Source organism: Ornithorhynchus anatinus, chromosome 1 (assembly GCF_004115215.2).
Source record: "Ornithorhynchus anatinus isolate Pmale09 chromosome 1, mOrnAna1.pri.v4, whole genome shotgun sequence".
Classification (NCBI taxonomy): Eukaryota; Metazoa; Chordata; class Mammalia; order Monotremata; family Ornithorhynchidae; genus Ornithorhynchus; species Ornithorhynchus anatinus.
In genome coordinates, this window is record NC_041728.1 from 83763591 (window position 1) to 83785125 (window position 21535).

At 41.4% G+C, this 21535-nt stretch overlaps 1 protein-coding gene across 23 annotated transcripts in view; it reads left to right on the forward strand.

Moving 5' to 3' along the window:
• RIMS1 (regulating synaptic membrane exocytosis 1) overlaps nucleotides 1-21535 on the forward strand; it is a 531371-nt gene that overhangs the window by 235116 nt on the left and 274720 nt on the right. For all 23 annotated transcript variants that reach the window (XM_029064002.2, XM_029063826.2, XM_039912344.1 and 20 more), the window contains 2 exons: nucleotides 2226-2563; nucleotides 9081-9949. In XM_029064002.2, the coding sequence (XP_028919835.1) occupies nucleotides 2226-2563; nucleotides 9081-9949 (1207 nt within the window). The remainder of the gene's footprint in view (nucleotides 1-2225; nucleotides 2564-9080; nucleotides 9950-21535) is intronic.

A 21535-nucleotide genomic window follows, 5' to 3' on the forward strand; every position in this document is an offset into this window, starting at 1 on the left:
TGCTCCTCCACCTCTCCCTTCCCATCCCCGCAGCACTGTACTCGTCCGCTCAACTGTATATATTTTCGTTACCCTATTTATTTTGTTAATGAATTGTACATCGCCTTGATTCTATTTCGTTGCCATTGTTTTTACGAGATGTTCTTCCCCTTGACTCTGTTTATTGCCATTGTTCTCGTCTGTCCGTCTCCCCTGATTAGACTGTAAGCCCGTCAAATGGCAGGGACTGTCTCTATCTGTTGCCGACTTGTTCATCCCAAGCGCTTAGTACAGTGCTCTGCACATAGTAAGCGCTCAATAAATACTATTGAATGAATGAATGAATGAACATCCAATCCATCACCAAAACCTGCTGGTCTCACTTTCACAACATTGCCAAGATCCTCCCTTTCCCCTCCATCCAAACTGCTACCTTGTTGGTACAATCTCTTATCATATCACAACTGGATTACTGCATCAGCCTCCTTTCTGATCTCCCATCATCCTGTCTCTCCCTGCTTCAGTCTATACGTCACTCAGCTGCCCAGATTATCTTTCTACAGAAACGCTTTGGGCATGTCACCCCCCTCCTCAAAAATCTCCAGTGGTTGCCTATCAACCTTCTCATGAAGCAAAAACTCCTTGCTCTTGTCTTCAAAGCTCTCTATCACCTTGCCCCCTCCTACCTCACGTCCCTTTTCTCTTTCACCCTGTATACTCCACTCCTCTGCCGCTAACCTCCTCACTGTGCTTCATTTTCTCCTGTCCCACCGTTGACCCTGGCCCACATCCTACCTCTGGTTTGGAATGCCCTCCCTCCTCACATCAGCCAAACTAGCTTTCTTTCCCCATTCAAAGCCCTACTGAGAGCTCACCTCCTCCAGGAGACCTTCCCAGACTTAGCCCCCCTTTTCCTCTGCTCCTCCCCTCCCTGTTGCCCCTACTGCCTCCCTCTGCTCTGCCCCCTTCCTCACCCCATAGCACGTGTGTATATTTGTACATATTTATTATTCTATTTATTTTATTAATGATGTGTATATATCTATAATTATATTTATTTTGATGCTATTGATGCCTGTAACGTTTTATTTTGTTGTCTGTCTCCCCCTTCTAGATTGTGAGCCCATTGTTGGGTAGGGATTCTCTCTATTTGTTCCCAAATTGTACTTTCCAAGCACTTAGTACAGTGCTCTGCACACAGTAAGCGCTCAATAAATATGATTGAAAGAATGAATGAGATAATAATACTAATACTAACTAATAATAATTGTGGTATTTCTTAAGTGCTTCTTATATGCAAGGCACTGAACTATACATTGGGGAATGCTGGCAGAGCTCCAGCAAGGTCTCTTTCTGACTGAACAGCTAGACATGAGGGAATTGTTTCCTCACAGATGAGCTTCTCACCAGCTCATTTGTTAGTGAGATGTGGGTCTGCATCTTCCAATTTCCATACTCCCAACAAATCTTTCTCCTCCTTCTTTCCTGTCATTTGATAACTGAAGAACTAATGGCAGGAAGGTGAAAGGGTAGAAATGAAAATTGCTGGCAGTGGAATAAATAAACCTGAAACTTTCACTCTGGATATTTAAAAAATGTATTGTTTAGTTGTCATTAAATATGATTTTGTGGTCTGATTAAAATGCTCACAACATTTGGACAGTGAGTCCACTATAAGGAGAAAACCTGAGTTCAAGCAAATGATTATCTCTATGCTGAAGCATACTAAATTGGATTTTTAGGAAAAATTACCTAGTACCTGTGTATATTATACTTGATCCCTTTGAGGGAAACATGGTTTAGTAGAATGATCATGGGAGAATTAGGAGACCTGGGTTCAGGTTCCATCTCTGACATTAGTCTGTTGAGTCACTTTGGACAACTTACTTAACTCTATGTGCCTCAGTTTCCTGACCTGTAAAATAGGAATGATTATACCTGCCTCTCTTTGCCTTACAGGGCAGTTGTGTGGGTGATGTGAGATAACTGATCTGAAAGCTACTTGGAAAAATAAAAAGTGCTGTACAAAGTTTAAAAGGGGAAAATACCCAAGCAAATATGCTGGGAGAAATTAAATTTGCACATTTTAAGCTATTGAATTTCCTAATTTCTTTTTTAAAAATAGTATAATAAAAGTTGGAAATAATTATTTCCCTTTTATCTCCATTCCCTGTTCTCCATCTTTTCCCCAATCTCCATTTTTGAGGCTAGAAAATTCATTTTGTTTTTTCCTTGTCCTCAACTAGGTTATGTGGGTTTGCAATTTGTGTCGGAAGCAACAGGAAATTTTAACCAAATCTGGAGCCTGGTTTTTCGGTAGTGGGCCTCAACAGCCACCTAGCCAGGATGGAACATTGAGTGATACAACTACTGGTGTGGATGCACCTCGAGAAAAGAAAGCAAGACTTCAAGAGCGATCAAGATCCCAAACTCCTTTAAGCACAGCAGCTGTCTCAGCACAGGAAAAAATTCCATCTGGAGCACAACCTGACAGAAGCAAAAGAGCAGAACCATCCCAGCAAATTATGGGTCCTGAGCAGAAACAGGCCTCTTCGAGGTCTCGAAGTGAACCCCCACGAGAGAGGTAATGATTCATCACCCTCATTCAGTGAGTGCCCACACTGCCAGGGTTGGGGATGTTGATGAGGGTGGAGGTAGAGCCCTCCCAGCAATCCGGCCACATAGAGGCGACCAGCCTCACTTCCTCAAACCTCCCATCCTGAGTTTCCTAGCACGATAGAATTCAATTCTCGTGAGGATGCTTTTTCCGATTATGATGGCACTTATGTAAGCACTTATGTTTATGTTGGGATTTGTTAAGCACTTACTATGTGCCGAGCACTGTTCTAAGCGCTGGGGTAGATACAAGGGAATTAGGTCATCCCACGTGGGGCTCACAGTCTTCATCCCCATTTTACAGATGAGGGAACTGGGGCACAGAGAAGTGAAGTGACTTGCCCAAAGTCACACAGCTGACAAATGGCCAAGCCGGGATTTAAACCCATGACCTCTGACTCCAAAGCCTGTGCTCTTTCCACTGAGCCACGCTGCTTCTCAAGGCACTGTAGCCTAGTGGATAGAGCATAGGTCTGGTAGTCAAAAGAAGCTGAGTTCTATTTCCAGGTTTGCCCCTTGTCTTCTTTGTGACCTTGGGAAATTTACTTAACATCCCTGTGCTTCAGTTACCTCATCTGTGAAATGGGGATTAAGACTATAAACCCCATGTTGGACAGGGACTGTGTCCAAACAATTCATTCATTCAGTCATATTTACTAAGTGCTTACTGTGTGCAGAGCACTTAGAAAGTACAGTACAGCAATAATCAGAGAAAATTCTTGCCCACAAAGGGCTTACAGTCTAGAGTAAAACAATTTACTTCTATCCACCCTGGCGCTTAGTACAGTGCCTGGCACAAAATACCACTATTATTATTATTACTACTACTAATAATAATAATGACTAATTTTAACTTGAATGTGTCAGGATTTTCAGAATGAACTCACCACCCTTACAAAGATGAAGCTATTTTCTCAGTTCCAAGAAAACTGAAATAGCCCTTTATTTATAATGCACACTCTCTCTGTTTCCCATCCCCTCTATCTCCTGTCCTTCCTCACCACTTGTTATACCGCTTTTCCTCACACATTGGCTTATTCCTAGGTAGGTTCAGCGTAGTCTTTAGACAATTTTCCCTTAAATTTCACCTGGGCAAATTGTTCTTTTGGCAGTAAATACCTCACCCTGTGAGAAAAGTCTCCTGCCTTCCTCCCAATTCTCCATTGACTTCCAGTGACCTTTCATTATTTTAGGATGGCATGATTAACTGTGTTCAATCATTTAATCAATGGCATTCATTGAGCACTTGCTATGTACCCTTGCTTGTATGTAGCATAGGGAGATTCAATCCCTGCCCATAATGTTCGTACAGACAGGAAGGAGATAGGAAACCAAATCTAAGTTGATATTTTTTGAATGCCTAGAGCTTGATCAATCTTTAACACGTATTAAATCAACTAAGTAATTTGGAAAAGGTCCTTTTTATGGTATTTGTTAAGCACTTACTCTGTGCCAGACACTGTTCTAAGGACTGGAGTAAATAAAAAGGTACTCAAATTGGAGACAGCCCCTGTCCCACATGGGAGTCACAGTCTTCATCCCATTTTACAGATGAATCAGCTGAGGCGCAGAGAAGTTAAATATCTTGTCCAAGGTCACATAGCAATGATTGGCAAAAATTCCACAATCAATCATATGTATTGAGCATTTACTGTGTTCAGAGCACTATACTAAGCACTTGGGAGAGTACAACACAAAGGATACATTCCCTGCCCACAACAAGCTTACGGTCTAAAGGACAAGTTTACCCTTTATTTTAATAAGCATGCTGTTAGTCCTTTAAGTGAAATGGGAACAAAGGGATGAAAATGACAATAGGGTTTAGAGTTCAGGGGACAAGAACAAAATGACCAGAAAAAGAGAAGAATGTAATATTGCTTGCTCTATTTGATCTTTCCCCAGTATGACTTTTCTGTACCTGTAAGTGAATACATTATTGCATTATGTATTGTAATTACAATACATAAAATGATCTAGAAGTGCATTGCGGGAGATAGTTCATATATGTAACTTTTTGTTTGGGCTTAGTGGATAGAGCATGGTCCTGGGAATTAGAAGGTCATGAATTTTAATCCTGACTGCACCGCTTATCTGCTGCGTGACCTCATTTCTCTCATCTGTAAAAGGAGGTTAAGACTGTGAACCGCATGTGGGACAGGGATGTGTCCAGCCCAATTATCTTGTATTTACCCCAGTGCTTAGAACAGTGCTTGGTACATAGTAAGCACTGAACAAATACCATCATTATTATTATCTCAAATATTATCTATTCTTGGCTACATGTTTTCAACATTTCTGTTGCTCATCTAATGCCCTCACAGTTCAATATTCTGAATCCAACTCTACACAACAAAGAGAGAATTAAAAAAAAACTCGGCAGCATGTTTCCAGAAATATTTGCTACCAAATCAATAGCTCTGATAATTTACCTTTAGGTCATACTCCCAGGCTTCAAACTCCACCCAAACTGCTTCATCTCCTGGGGAATCTCACCTGTGTTTTACTATGTACAATAATGCCAGCATTGGGATCTGAGTTCACCTCATCTGGAAGCCTTCTTTGTTAAATAATACTAATGTAGATTCCTCGTGTAACTTTTTTGCAGCTGAAAACATACATTTTTCTAATTTCAGTATTTCCGTGAACACTTGGGGATTTCAGGAACCTGGGTACCGGGTAAAAAAAAAAAAAAGCATAAGAGTGTTAATTAGGAATGAAAATTTGAGAATGAAGAAAATTAGAATGCAAAAATAACTTTAGTTGCTAAAGTTTCTTGGACACATCATTTTTTAATAAGTTAAGCAGATAGTCAAGCGAGAATTTAAAAAAAAAAACTGTTACTAAAGTCAGCATGAGAAAATTAATGTGTTATGTGATCAATTCGGTTGGACCAGGTGAAAGGTCCAGGCTAGAATATTGCACAAAGAACAGAATAGCACTTTATAAAGCTGACCACATTCATCTCTTGTCACTGTGAAAAATAATTCAAAGATCTTCCTGTCACTCATGTTTTCCACTAGCCAAAAAAGTTGTCCAACTCACTATTACCATTTCCTTGGATGTCTTCCTTGCCAACTCATCTGTTACAAGTGATATACCCAATTCTGGGTGATAGCTATTCTTATCATTGCACAGTGCTACTATTGGTAAGGTACAATATGGAAATGACACTTATAGATAGAAAAAGAATGGCCTAGAAAATGTTAGATGCCTAAATAGATGTAAACCCACTTTGCCCCCACTAGAGTCACCAAACTTCCTGCCAATTTGGGGGGTTAAATCAATGGGAAAACATATTACACAAAAAGGAAATGGCTCACACCTGCTTACTTATTGTCCTCATAGTCAATCAATCATTTGTATTTAAGAGAGCTTACTGTTTGCAAAGCACAGTACAAACTGCTTGGGAGAGTACAGTGTAACTGAGTTTGTACACACACTTCCTGCCCACAATGAGCTTACAGTCTAGACGGGCCAGTTTACAGTTCCCTGCATCTGATTATACACCTTGTGGTGTAAGGTAGCCACTTCAGCTGTATAACCGTGGCTCAGTGGAAAGAGCCTGGGCTTTGGAGTCAGAGGTCATGGGTTCGACTCCCGGCTCTGCCACTAGTCAGCTGTGTGACTGTGGGCAAGTCACTTAACTTCTCTGTGCCTCAGTTACCTCATCTGTAAAATGGGGATTAACTGTGAACCTTATGTGGGACGACCTGATTACCCTGTATCTACTCCAGCGCTTAGAACAGTGCTCTGCACATAGTAAGCGCTTAACAGATACCAACATTATTATTAACCTTTTGGTAATTAAAGGGATTTCAATTAGCGAAGGAATGGAAAAGAAAGAAAAAGCAAAATATGTTGGTTGCCTCTACTATGTTAGGCAGAATACTTAGGCAGGGTCACTTCTGTCTTCAGAAGCTTATTTTTCTTGGAATAAAATGGTGGAGGAAAAATTGGAGTTTGGGCAATACTCTCCCAAATGTCAAGGAACCGTAAAAGGTGAACTCCTTTAGGGTTATGGGCTTAGTGTATAAGTCAATGCTGCATTTCTAACTAGATCAATGGCAGCCTCTGCCAACCATCCCAACCCCCTCACCAACAAATTCCTTCCCCCACCATCACATCTCAGAATATCTATTCTGGGAATTAATCTTATGCCATTGCAAATTCAAGTTGGTTCTGACTTCCAGTGAGGAAGAGATTCCCTCTCAGCAGTATGCAAAAAACATTCCAAATGTTGGTCATGACATCTTTTAGAGGAAGAACAACTTTCATTAACCCTCTTTTTTCTAAGTTGAAAAATACTCCTAATAAACGTATTGATATTATGACATATTTCCAATTTTTGTCTGTAAGTTGACAAGCATATCAAAACAAATTTTCCATTCATGATGTTGATGCAGAGCACTTATTTATATTTGCTCTTAAATGAACTGTCTAGAAATCTCCATTTTTCTTTGCCCAACTATTTTGCATTTCATTAAGCAACTTATAAATATTTTAGATATATGTTTTGAGGTCAAACTGAAAATATCTTCTCACAAATGAATGGGGGTTGAAAGCTGTTCCCCAAAGGGTATAGGGGATTACCCAGAAAGTACTGTCATTTTAAATATCTCAAATAAATCAATCAATCAGTTGTATTTATTGAGAACTTTCAGAGTTTGTAGAACGTTCCTTGACTACCAGGACCTTACAGTCTAGGAGATATATTTCTCACACAGGGGCTCAGATTTTTTTTTCCCAATTAACCAAGATTAAAACTGACTTTAAATGTAAGTCAAGCTATCAGAGATCTCTCTGTTAAAGTAAGACTAATATTTTTGGTTAGAAGTATCACTTGACCTACCTAATAATTTACTAGAGAAATGTTGACATCAACACATTTGTTGATTTACAGACAAAGTTTCAGACTTTTGCAGTTCCCTGTTTGGTTCCTTCTTCCCGGACTCTCTTCACATATTTGAGTACCCTGACGGAGGAGAATATTTGCCTTGCCTTCTGTTTCATATGACTTCATTACACTGCAGGCACACGCAACATTCTGAATGATGTTCATTCATTAATTCAATCATATAATGCAGAGCACTGTACTAAGTGCTTGGGAGGGTACAATACAACAATAAACAGGCACATTCCCTGCCCACAACAAGCTTATGAGACATACATTAAAATAAAAAAAAATTACTATGTGTACATAGGTGCTGTGGGGCTGGGAAGGGGGATGAATGAACGGAGTAAATCAGGGTGACCCAGAAGGGAGTGGGAAAAGATGAAAGGAGGGCTTAGTCAGAGAAGATCTCTTGGAGGAGATGTGCCTTCAATAAGGCTTTGCAGGGAAGGAGAGTAATTGTCGGATTTGAGGAGAGAGGGCATTCCAGTCCAGAGGCAGGATATGGGTGAGGGGTCAGTAGTGAGAAGATGAGATTGTGATACAGTGAGAAGGTTAGCATTAGAGGAGCAAAGTGTGTGGGCTGGGTTGTAGTTGTAGATTAGTGAAGTGAGATAGGTGGGTCCAAGGTGATTGAGTGCTTTAAAGCCAATAGTGAGGAGTTTTTGTTTGATGCAGAGGTGGATGGGAAACCACGGAAGTTTTGTGGGGAGTGGGGAAACATGTCCTGAACGATTCTGTAGACAAATGATCTGGGCAGCAGAGTGAACTATGGATTGGAATGGGGAGAGACAGTAGGCTGGGAGTTCAACTAGGAGGCTGATATAGTAATCAAGGTGGGATAAAATAAATGATTGGATTAACATAGGAGCAGTTTGTATAGAGAGGAGAGAGCAGATTTTAGAGATGTTGTGAAGGTAGACCCGATAGGATTTAGGAACATGTGAATTGAATGAGAGCGAGGTGTCAAGGATAAGGCCAAGGTTATGGGTTTGTGAGACAGGTGGTGTCCTCTACAGTGATGGGAAAGTCATGGAGAAGACAAGGTTTGGGTCATATTACAGCATTATTCCAGGGGAGATCTGTGACCCGTTCCCTAATGCTATAGAGCCACTGTGTTTCCCCTCACAGGTCCCTGGTCACAGAGGTAGTTCTTCCACAGGCAGTGCAGAAAATTTTCAATTTTAAACTCGTGCTACATCTCTGCCACCCTACCGCCATCTATCTATTGATGCACTCTGATGCAAGATTTGCTTCTGAAGGTGGTCTTTACTTTGCCCACTGCTAACCTGGAGGTTGTAATTCATACCCCAGAATTCAGGCAGGTAGGATGAAGGAAGCCACAAGGAACTACCAGCAGCCATCATGCATGAGAACATAAGCTTAGAGAAAAACAAAATGACTGCACTGCCGCAATCTAATGATTTTCGCTTTTTCCATACCAAATGTGAAACAAAACGCTCATCCTTTTTCCTGTCCAGGCTTGGAGACATAATATACTAACTAGTCTTTCAGGTCTGCAGAAGAATTGTGTATTTTTACTGTTGTTTCATTTTATTGTTGGGCTCATTGTGGTACTTCTCTCTGTTTACAGTAGGAAGAAGACTGCAGTGGGTTCTGAGCAGAATGGCAAAGGAGCCCTGAAAAGTGAGCGGAAGCGGGTGCCAAAATCCTCTCTTCAGCAAGGGGAGGCACCATTGGATGAGAGGGAACGTAAAGAAAGGCGGGAAACGAGAAGACTAGAAAAAGGGAGATCCCAAGACGTGCCAGAAAAACGCGATAAAGGCAAGGGTGGAGATGATGAGAAACAAAGAAAAGAAGAGGAATACCAAACGAGGTACCGCAGTGACCCCAATTTAGCGAGATATCCTGTCAAACCGCATCCCGAGGAACAACAGATGCGCATGCATGCCACGGTTTCCAAAGCAAGGCACGAAAGGAGGCACAGTGATGTCTCCCTACCACACACGGAGATGGAAGCAGCAGAAGCCCCGGAGAATAAATTAGGGAAACATTCCCAGGTACCAGGACCTCAGGATCGAAAGTCTCTGGAAACACAGAGGTCATATTCCACTGAAAGAACTGGGGATGTTAGAATTTCTGTTTCCAAACAATTAACTAATCATAGCCCACCAGCTCCTAGGCACGGTCCCGCTCCTTCAGAACACCTAGAGTCTAAGAGTCAGGAGTCTTTGAAAAAACAGAGTCGCCTAGATCCTAGCTCTGCTATTCTTGTCAGGAAAGCAAAACGGGAGAAAATGGAAACAATGCTGAGGAATGACTCCCTTAGTTCTGACCAGTCTGAATCAGTTCGGCCATCTCCACCCAAGCCCCATAGATCTAAGAGAGGTGGTAAAAAAAGGCAGATGTCAGTTAGCAGCTCAGAGGAAGAAGGAGCATCAACACCTGAGTACACTAGCTGTGAAGATGTGGAAATAGAAAGCGAAAGTGTCAGTGAAAAAGGTAAGAGATTATTATTATACTAGTTGCAAAGAAGCAATGCACATCTTATTTCCACATTCTTGCTTTGTGATATGGCATGTTTTTTCCGGTCTTAATTTCTTCTCTTAATTATGCTATCAGGTGAAAGTATGACACACAATGTAAAAACTGGTTTAATTCAAGCAGTTGTATTTTTCACCTAAAATTTAGGACTCTGGCCTTGGTTGTGCTCTACTTTTCAAGGATAATGTTATAAGTTCATTTTCAAATATAGATTTCTTTTTAAAAAGAACAACATGTCTTTTTTGAAAGTAAAACCTACTGAATGTTCAATAAGAAGAATAGTACTTTTGCCTAAGTCCTATGACTTAATCGATAAAGCTAAGTATAGGGTATAGTATCACTCAAGGGCATCCTTCCCATGTGCTTTGAAAATGAAATACAACATACTACATTAAATCATTTGAAATCATATTTAAACAAAAATTTATGTTTATTCTAGCAGGATTCTGTTTGTGCCTACCTTAATTGTTTGAATTGATAATATATGGAATGAATCTAGAAGATGTCTCCACACATTCAGGTCATTTGGGAAAATCAATTTGATTAAAAGCAGAAACAGCAGTTAGTTTATTTAGAAGCCTCCAAAGCATTTGTTCATCTTTTCTTCTATCAACCATTTTTTATATTAAAAAAAACAAATTTTCAGTTAAATTTCCACTTTGGGGGTCACTTAAACAAGTTACATGACCTTTAGGCAGATTTGAAGTCAGATATTAATAATCTGTCACTTTGGATATGTTCTTAAAAATACCTAGAAGTTTATTTTTCGATTGAAATATCTGTCTAAACTATTCATATTTCTGTAGTCTTACAAAGGAGGATTCTTGGTTGAAAGCTGTTTTTTATGTGTTTTGACTCATTTATAAAGTTAAATTTCTTTTCAACCAAAGAAAAAAAAAATGCAAAAACATGCAAAACACATTGCACTGTCCCCAAACCAAAAATATCTCTGCTTTAAAATCCAGCCCTATAGAATGGGAAAAAAAATCGTCCATTTACTTTTCTCCTCGTCTGCCATGTGTCTACCATCTGAAAGTCACTTCCATTCAGTGCTGGAAATGGTCAGAACTGATCTGAATTTAGCTCTAAAATAAGAGAAAGTAATGAAATGGTGATGAGGGGCCCGGCTAGGTCTGGGGAGGGGCCCTGCAGCTCACTATTGCCTCCAGATACTGTGTTTACTGCCTTTGTGGTCTACAGAAGCCATAGCCACACCTCTCCCACTTTTATTATGCCTAGAGCTTCTGAGTGGAATATCTGCAGCCTTCTTTTGCTGTAGTGAAAAGAGCATAGTCCTCTAGACCGTAAGCTTGTTGTGTGCAGGGAATGTACCTCCCAACTCTGCTATATTGTACTCTTCCAAGTACTTAGTACAATGCTCTGCACACAGTGTTCAATAAGTATGAATGATTGATTGGTTAATTGATTGGGAGTAGAATACACGAGTTCTAATCCAGTCTCTGGCACTTGCCTGCTGTGTGGCCTTGGTCAAGCCACTTAACTTCTCTGTGCCCCATTTCTCTCATCTACAAATGGATAGTCAATACCTATCCTCCTTCCAACTTAGACTGTGAGCCATAGATGGGACAGGGACTGTGTCTTACCTGATTGTCTTGTGTTTACCCACAGCTTAGTACAGTGCTTAACATATAGTAGAAGCTTAACTCATACCACAATTATTATTATTCTTTAGTGGCTGGTTGGGTTCACTTTCTCACCCTACCAAAGCCTGTTTTAGTGGCTAGTCAAAGGCCTAGAAGCAGCGTGATTTACTTGAAAGAGCGTGGGCTTGGAAGTCAGCTGTCTGATATTTAATCCCTGCTGTGTGATATTTGGCACATCATATAATTTTCCTGTGCCCCAGTGTCCTCATCTGTTAAATGGGGATTTGATTAGTGTGTTCTTCCTGTGAGCCCCATAAGGGGCAGGGATTGTGTCCAACTGTATTAACTTGTATCCACCCCCAGAATGGTGCTTGCTACATAGAAAGTGCTTAACAAATGCCATAATAATGAATAAAAAGCAACATGACCTGGTGGAAAAAAAAGCAGCGTGATCTAGTGGATACAACACAGGCCTGGAAATCAAAAGGACTTAGGTTCTAATCCCAGCTCCACCACTTGCCTGCTTGGGCCTTGGATAAATCACTTAACTCCCTGGTCCTGTTACCTCACCTGGAAAATGGGGATTAAGACTGTGAGCTTCACATGGGAAATAGACTGTGTCCATCTGATTAGCTTGTATCTACCCCAGTGCTTACCCCAGTGTCTAGCATATAGTAAGCACTTAACAAAGACCATAAAAAATGAAAAAAGCGTGGGCCCAGGAAGCAGAGGACCTGCGTTCTAATTCTGACTCTTCCACTTTGGACAGGTTTCTCAACTTCTTCATGCCTCAATTTCTTCATCTGTCAGTTGGGGATTAAATACTTGTTCTCCATCCCCCTTAGTCTATGAGGCCCTTTTGGAACAGGGCTTATGTCCAACCCGATTATCTTGTATCTAAACAGTTCTTGGCACATGCTAAGTGCTTAACAAATATCATTAGTAGTTGTAGTAGTAGGATTTGTTGCAGCAGGAATCAGAACTAGGACTCCTAACTCCAAGTTCTTTGGTCTTTCCAATAGTAATAATGATGAGTGGTATTTGTGAAGTTTCTAGTATTTGTCAAACACTGTACTTAATGCTGGTAGGTACAAGACAATCAGATTGGACAAAATCCCTGTCCCCAATAGGGCTCTATCTGGGCCAAGTCACTTCTCTGCTTCTTAAGCCAGTCAGGAGATGAAATGTCATTGATGAGTCAAGCAAATTTTTCATCTGGCCCTGAATCCTGTTTCCAGTAGGGTGCCAGGGGAACTGTTCAATGGTTTCTCTCTCCAGTATCCCCATTGCATATCTAACTTTTCCTTAATCAACCCATTGCAGACTCTTCAAATTTGAATTTAACCAACATCTCATGAATATCTTCTTGATTCTATTTATCTTGATGATGTTGTCTTGTTTTTGTTTTGGTCTGTTTTGCTTTGCTGTCTCCCCCGTTTAGACTGTGAGACTGTCACTGGGCAGGGATTGTCTCTATCTGTTGCCGAATTGTACATTCTAAGTGCTTAGTACAGTCCTCTGCACATAGTAAGCACTCAGTAAATACTGTTGAATGAATGAATGAATATACTGATATTTTCTGCCTAACCAACTTCCTGTTTTAATGAATTGCATTTGCCCTCCAACCAGTGGCTGAGAAACAGTGGAGGGGCAGGGTTATGCATGTGCAAGCTCCACAGTTCTTGGAGAGCATTTTAAAAAGAAAGTTTAATCATCCCTTTGAAAAAATGACTTTCTATTGCTGCAGCTATTCAAACTTTGTATAAACGACTGAACTATCTTCAATTTTAAAGGAGCACTTATTACTGCAATGGAGATCGATAAACAAAACTAAATTAAATTTGTAAATATAACATGTTTAGACAGTTTTTTTATAGAAAAGCTGCAGCCAAAAATACTAGTCATATAAATAGTCACTTTTTCAACAGATTTCTGCTCTTGAATTAGGAGAAATTCTGTTGAAAAACAGACCAGTTTTGCAGAGATATTCTTGTGCGAAGATGCATAGTAACTTAACTGTTTAGGGTACTGGAAGTCCCTGAAGAAACTTCTGCCTTTCATGAGTGAACAGAGGGGAATTACACATAATTTCGTCACCATCTTCACTGCCTTTACAAGGTTTCAAAAGCAACTTCTTTACCATGGGGTCGGATGAAAGTAGGTGGGAACATATCTACCAACTTTGTTATATTGTACTCTCCCAAGGGCATAGTAAACTGCTCTGCACCTGCTCTGCACACAGAAAGCACTCAATAAATACCACTGATTGACTGGTAGAGTTTTAATTCCCAATGGATATCAAAGAACAGTATACCCATGGTTAACACTGGATTTAAACTGGAAACCTAAAGGTATTTATTCTCTAGGTCTATTTATTTATAACTTAAGTGAAAAATAAAACATGGTACTCAAGTTCTTTTCAAATAACTCAGTGTCTTCAAGGAATTTTAGCAAAGATACAAGTATACTACATTGGATTTAGAATCATTCATTCATTCAATAGTATTTATTGAGCGCTTACTATGTGCAGAGCACTGTACTAAGCGCTTGGGATGAACAAGTCGGCAACAGATAGAGACGGTCCCTGCCGTTTGACGGGCTTACAGTCTAATCGGGGGAGACGGACAGACAAGAACAATGGCACTAAACAGCGTCAAGGGGAAGAAATCTCGTAAAAACAATGGCAACTAAATAGAATCAAGGTGATGTACAATTCATTAACAAAATAAATAGGGTAACGAAAATATATACAGTTGAGCGGACGAGTACAGTGCTGTGGGGATAGGAAGGGAGAGGTGGAGGAGCAGAGGGAAAAGGGGAAAATGAGGCTTTAGCTGCGGAGAGGTAAAGGGGGGATGGCAGAGGGAGTAGAGGGGGACGAGGAGCTCAGTCTGGGAACGCCTCTTGGAGGAGGTGATTTTTAAGTAGGGTTTTGAAGAGGGAAAGAGAATCGGTTTGGCGGAGGTGAGGAGGGAGGGCGTTCCAGGACCGCGGGAGGACGTGACCCAGGGGTCGACGGCGGGATAGGCGAGACCGAGGGACGGTGAGGAGGTGGGCGGCAGAGGAGCGGAGCGTGCGGGGTGGGCGGTAGAAAGAGAGAAGGGAGGAGAGGTAGGAAGGGGCAAGGTGATGGAGAGCCTTGAATCCTAGAGTGAGGAGTTTTTGTTTGGAGCGGAGGTCGATAGGCAACCACTGGAGTTGTTTAAGAAGGGGAGTGACATGCCCAGATCGTTTCTGCAGGAAGATGAGCCGGGCAGCGGAGTGAAGAATAGACCGGAGCGGGGTGAGAGAGGAGGAAGGGAGGTCAGAGAGAAGGCTGACACAGTAGTCTAGCCGGGATATAACGAGAGCCTGTAACAGTAAGGTAGCCGTTTGGGTGGAGAGGAAAGGGCGGATCTTGGCGATATTGTAGAGGTGAAACCGGCAGGTCTTGGTAATGGGTAGGATGTGTGGGGTGAACGAGAGGGACGAGTCAAGGATGACACCGAGATTGCGGGCCTGCGGGACGGGAAGGATGGTCGTGCCATCCACGGTAATAGAGAAGTCTGGGAGAGGACCGGGTTTGGGAGGGAAGATGAGGAGCTCAGTCTTGCTCATGTTGAGTTTTAGGTGGCGGGCCGACATCCAGGTGGAGACGTCCCGGAGGCAGGAGGAGATGCGAGCCTGAAGGGAGGGGGAGAGGACAGGGGCGGAGATGTAGATCTGCGTGTCATCTGCGTAGAGATGGTAGTCAAAGCCGTGAGAGCGGATGAGTTCACCGAGGGAGTGAGTGTAAATGGAGAACAGAAGAGGGCCAAGAACTGACCCTTGAGGAACTCCAACAGTTAAAGGATGGGAGGAATCATAAATTAGTTACTGTGAGTTCTCTTAAATAATAATAATAATGTTGGTATTTGTTAAGCGCTTACTATGTGCAGAGCACTGTTCTAAGCACTGGGGTAGACACAGGGGAATCACGTTGTCCCACGTGGGGCTCACAGTCTTAATCCCCATTTTACCGATGAGGTAACTGAGGCATAGAGAAGTGAAGTGACTTGCCCACAGTCACACAGCTGACAAGTGGCAGAGCTGGGATTCGAACCCATGACCGCTGACTCCAAAGCCCGTGCTCTTTCCACTGAGCCACATTAAAGAAAACAAGGTTGAATATTTCTTTTGATTTACTTACATTGTTCATGTGAGCTACTCTGACAAATACCCCTGACTCACTTAACCCAGTTACCATGGTTTGGGATGTAGTAGCTGGATTGCTGGAAAAAAATAATAAAAGTTAATAAAAACTTAACTCCTACTTTTGGTCAGCGTGGCGCAGTAGCGCAGAAGCAGCGTGGCGCAGTGGAAAGAGAACGGGCTTTGGAGTCAGGACTCATGAGTTCAAATCCCAGCTCTGCCACTTGTCAGCTGTGTGACTGTGGGCAAGTCACTTAACTTCTCTGTGCCTCAGTTCTCTCATCTGTAAAATGGGGATTAAGACTGTGAGCCCCCCATGGGGGAATTAGGTTGACAACCTAATTCCCCTGTGTTTACCCCAGCGCTTAGAACAGTGCTCTGCACATAGTAAGCGCTTAAATGCCAACATTTATTTATTTTTATTTTTATTTGGTCAAGCAAAGAAACACTGGGTTACTTCAGAGAACAACACAATGTGATTAGCTGTGATAGGGAATACTATGTCTTACCTTGGAATCAATGTATTTTGTTCTCTGTGGCCCTTCAATCAAAAGTACTATCTTGTCTATTCTTTCTGTCTTCTTAATACGTTCCCTTTCCCTCGCTTATTGATATATCCTCATTCTTCCCCACATATGATTCTCCCTTCCCTATAAAATGGGTATTTCCAATGAATACTTGATCTTCATTACCTTTGTGTCCTTCTGCTCTCTATAAGAAGCATGCTTAAAAAACCTTTACAAAATCTGAAATCCAATTAATGGGATAATCAGACAGAGGGGATTAAAGGCTAGAAGTTAATACTAGAAAGTGGTTCTAAGTTGTCAGAGAAGAGATTTAGTTTGAAAAAGCATTTCCACTCTTCTAATTTCTGATGCATTCCTTTGGTTTCCTGACATACCCTAAAGGAGAATATTTAAGTGAAAGATGCCGCAGCCTGTAGACTGGGACTACTCTCTTCTGGACTATAAGTGCTCAATTAATACCATAAGTGCTCAGTAAATACCACTGATTGAGTGTAAATAAGACATAATGGGCTGGGGAGTTATTACTAATTACCCACATAATCGCCTCCCTTTCGTAATTGCCAAACCCCAATTTTTGAGGGAGAAATAGATTATTTTTAATACCACATAAAATTGTTAGTGGTGAGAGCTATCTCAAGAAAGGAGGAGCAGCTGAAGGATGAGAATGTGGCACACACAATGGTTGGTGGTGAGGATTAATTCATTGAGTGCCTGGTATAGGGAAGCTCTTGGGAGAGTGAAACAAGATGCTGCCTCAAGAGTTCTATTTCTTTCTACTTCATAATCCCCTCCTTTTCTCCTTTTCCCTTCCTCTTTTTTCTCTTCCATCCCTACAGCTAGATTTCATTCACTCAATCAATTATATTTATGGAGCACTTACTATGTGCAGAACACTGTACTACGTGACTGGGAGATACTATATGACAGAGTTGGTAGATACATGCCCTGTCCATTAGGAGATTGTAGTTAATCTTATATGATACCTGTAATAGCCCCAACCCCATTTTAATACTATAACAATTATGAAAAATGAGGGACAATTTTTTTAGTAAATATGGTGCAATCTACCCCTCTGTTTGTATCTTTTTAGGTTACTTGTTAAGTGCTTACTATATAAGACCAGCATGGCACAGTAGATAAAGCACAGGCCTGGAAGTCAGAAGATCATGGATTCTATTCCCTTCTCTGCCACTTGTCTGTTTTATGACTTTGGGCAAGTGACTTACCTCTTCTGTGCCGCAGTTACCTCATCTGTAAAATGGGGGATTGAGACTGTGAGCAGAACACTCTACTAGGCACTTGGGAGAGCACAATATAACATTATAAGAGTTCGTAGACACATTCTCTGCCCAAAATGAGAATCTGTAAGAAATCTAATCAGTCAGTGGTATTTACTGACTACTTTCTGACAGATGTTAGGTCATTTTGGATAAAAGATCAATTTTGAATTTCAGCAGGAGGTGAAAATATGGACCAATTTCATTCATTCATTCGATCATTTATTGCGTGCTTACTGTGTGCAGAGCACTGTACTAAGTGCTTGGAAAGCACAGATTCAGCAACAGAGACAATTCCTGCCCACAGTCTAGAAGACAAAGCTCCTCCATTTATCATTTCATTTCCCTCCTACTATTCCTCTCCAAAATCCTTGAGCAAGTTGGCTCCATCTGTTGTTGCAAATTCCTCTCCTCCAGTGTTCTCTTTGACCCCCACCACTCTGGCTTCCATACCCTTCACACAAAAACCACCCTCTCAAAGGTCACCAATGATCTCTTTCTTGCCTGAATCCAATGGTCTTTACTTCATCCTAATCCTCTTGACCTTTCAGTTGCCTTCGAAACTGTGAGCCAACCCCTTCTCCTGGGAACATTATGCAGCCTTGGCTTCACTGACACTGCCCACTCCTGGTTCTCCTCTTATGTCTCTGGTTGTTCTTTCTCAGTCTCCTTCACAAGCTTCTCCTCTGCCTCCCACTCCCTAACTGTGGGGGTCCCTGAAGGATCAGTTCTGGGTCCCCTTCTATTGTCCATCTACCCACAATCCCTTGAAAAACTCATTCACTCCCATGGTTTCAACTACTATGTCTATGTGGATGACATCCAAATCTATAGATCCAGGCCTGTTCTCTCTCATTCATTCATTCATTCACTCATTCATTCATTAATTCAATCATTTATTGAGCACTTACTGTGTACAGAGCACTGTATTAAGCGCTTGGAAAGTACAATTTGGCAACAGATAGAGACAATCTCTACCCAACAACGGACTCACAGACTAGAAGGGGAGACATACAACAAAACAAAACAAGTAGCCAGGCATCACTACCATCAAAATAGCTTTAATAGAACCATAGATAAATGCACATTATTAATAAAATAAATAGAGCAATAAATATGTACAAATATATACAAGTGCTGTGGGGAGGGGAAGGGTGTAGAGTAGAGGGAGGGAGTAGGGGCAATGGGGAGGGGAGGAGGAACAGAGAGGGAGGGAGGGCTCAGTCTTAGAAGGCCTCCTGGAAGAGGTGAACTCTCAGTAGGGAGGAGTTGAACTCTCAGTATATTCTCAGTAAATTCCCTCTCTGAAGATTTGCTTTTCCTCTTGCTTTTGAGGCATCTCTACTTGGATATCCTCTCGTCACCTCAAACTTAACATGTCCAAAACTGAACTCCTTACATTCCCGCCAAACTCTGTCCTTTTCCTGATTTTCACATCACTGTAGATGGCACCACCATCCTTCCTGTCTCACAAGCCCATAACCTTGGCATTATACTTGACTCCTCTCTCTCATTCAACCCATATATTCAGTCCTTCACTAACTCCTGTCAGTTCCATCTGCACAGCATTGCTAAAATCTTCCCTTTCCTCTCCATCCAAATTGTTACTACTTTTAATACTATCACTAATCCTATCTTGCCTGGATTACTGCATCAGCCTCCTTGCTGACCTTCCAGCCTCCTGTCTCTCCTGACTCCTGTCCATTCTTCACTCTGCGGCCCAGATCATTTTTCTACAAAAACATTCAGGACATGTCACCCCACTCCTCAAAAAATTCCAGTGGTTGCCCATCCACCTCTGCATCAAACAAAAACTCCACACCATTGGCTTTAAAGCCCTCCCCCACCTTGCCCCCTCTTACCTCACCTCACTAGTCTCCTTCTATAACCCAGCCTTTACACTTCACTCCTCTAGTGCTACCCATCTCACTGTACCTCAGTCTCACTGTACCTCAATCTCAGCACCACCGACCCCTGGCCCACATCCTGCCTCTGGCCTGTAATGCCGTCCCTTTTCAAATCCTACAATTACTCTCCTCCACTTCAAAGCCTTATTAAAGGCACATATCCTCCAAGACGCCTTCCCAGACTAGGTCCCCCCTTTCCTCTTCTCCCACTCACTTCTGTGTCACTCCAACTTGCTACCTTTTTTTTTTCCCCGTTCCCACCTGAATAGCACTTATGCATATATCTGTAATTTATTTATTTGTATTTATGCCTGTCTCACCCTCATAGATAATAAGCTCACTGTGGGCAGGGAATGTGTCTGTTTACTGTTGTATTGTACTTTCCCAAATGCTTAATGTAGGGCTGTGCACACAGTAAGTGCTCAATAAATACAATTGAATGAATAAATGAATATTATATAATGTACTGTAGTACATATATATTGTACATTATATATACGTTAGAAGAAAAGAACAAGTTGTAGAGAGATAGAGAGTGAGACTGTCTTTCAGGTTCAGAGTTGATGCTATCTCTGTCAGTAGTGAGATGCCAGCAGAGAGTGTGTATTTGTATGTGTATTTTCTGATAAAACCAATGCCTGACTGACAATCTCTTTCTTTATACTGTTGTATTTGTTACCAGTGTTATTTGATGCTGTTTTCTTTTCTCCCTCTCTGTGTCACAATCTTCCTGAAGCCTTCTTTTTCTGACAATCACTACATATGTGCTATGTTGATATATCTTCTGCAGCTAACTCCAAATGGATACTTTATGTTTTGTTTTTATTATTTAGTATTTACAATGATGAGCAGTTTCCTTGGCCAGGATCCCCTCTGAATACTGTTTAGAAGATACAGGCTGAATTAGAATTTTGGGGATCTATTTCTCTTCATGGCTTCTAAAATCAAATTTTAATGTACAATTATTGTTAAACAGATCAATGCATCATTTGAAGAACTGTTTATTTAGAAGTGGCGTGGCTCAGTGGAAAGAGCATGGATTTAGGAACCAGGGGTCATAGGTTCTAATCCCAGCTCTGCCACCTGTCAGCTGTGTGACTTTGGGCAAGTCACTGAACTTCTCTGTGCCTCAGTTACCTCATCTGTAAAATAGGGATTAAGACTGGGGCAACCTGATTACTCTGTATCTACCCCAGTGCTTAGAACAGTGCTCGGCACATAGCGCTTAACAAATATCAACATTATTATTATTATTTATTTGGGGTATTTCAGAATTTAAGATTTCTCAACAAAAAATAGTGAAATAATGCCTGCATCATCTTGGAAAATAATCACAGATTCTTTGAAGTGAATGGGTAAAATTTATGCAGTGAAAAATAAATTGAAAAAAAGTTGCAATTTGGAAAAAAAAAATCCGGAATGTTAAGTACCTGCCATCGAGCAATGGTATTTATTGAATGCTTACTTAGAGCAGCCCCTACATTAAGGACTTGAAATAGTACCATAGAGTTGGAAGATATTAGAGAAGCACTTTAGAGAAGCAGCATGGCCTAATGGAGAGAGCACGGGTCAGGGAGTCAGAAGGACGTAGGTTCTACTCCCAGTTTCTCCACTTATCTGCTCTGTGACCTTGGGTAAGTCACTTCACTTCCCTGGGCCTCTGTTACCACATCTGTAAAATGGGGATTAAGACAGTGATCCCCATGTGACGCATGGACTTTGTCCAACCCAATTTGCTTGTATCCATCCATCCCAGCGCTTAGTACAGTACCTGGTGCATAATAAACACTTAACAAATACCACAATTATTATATGATCCTTGCCCTCAATGATCTTACAGTCTAGTAGTAAGGAACGGTAATGATAATAATAATAATAATGTTGGTATTTGTTAAGCACTTACTATGTGCAGAGCACTGTTCTAAGTGCTGGGGTAGATACAGGGTAATCGGGTTGTCCCACGTGAGGCTCACAGTTAATCCCCATTTTACAGATGAGGTAACTGAGACACAGAGAAGTTAAGTGACTTGCCCACAGTCACACAGCTGACAAGCGGCCG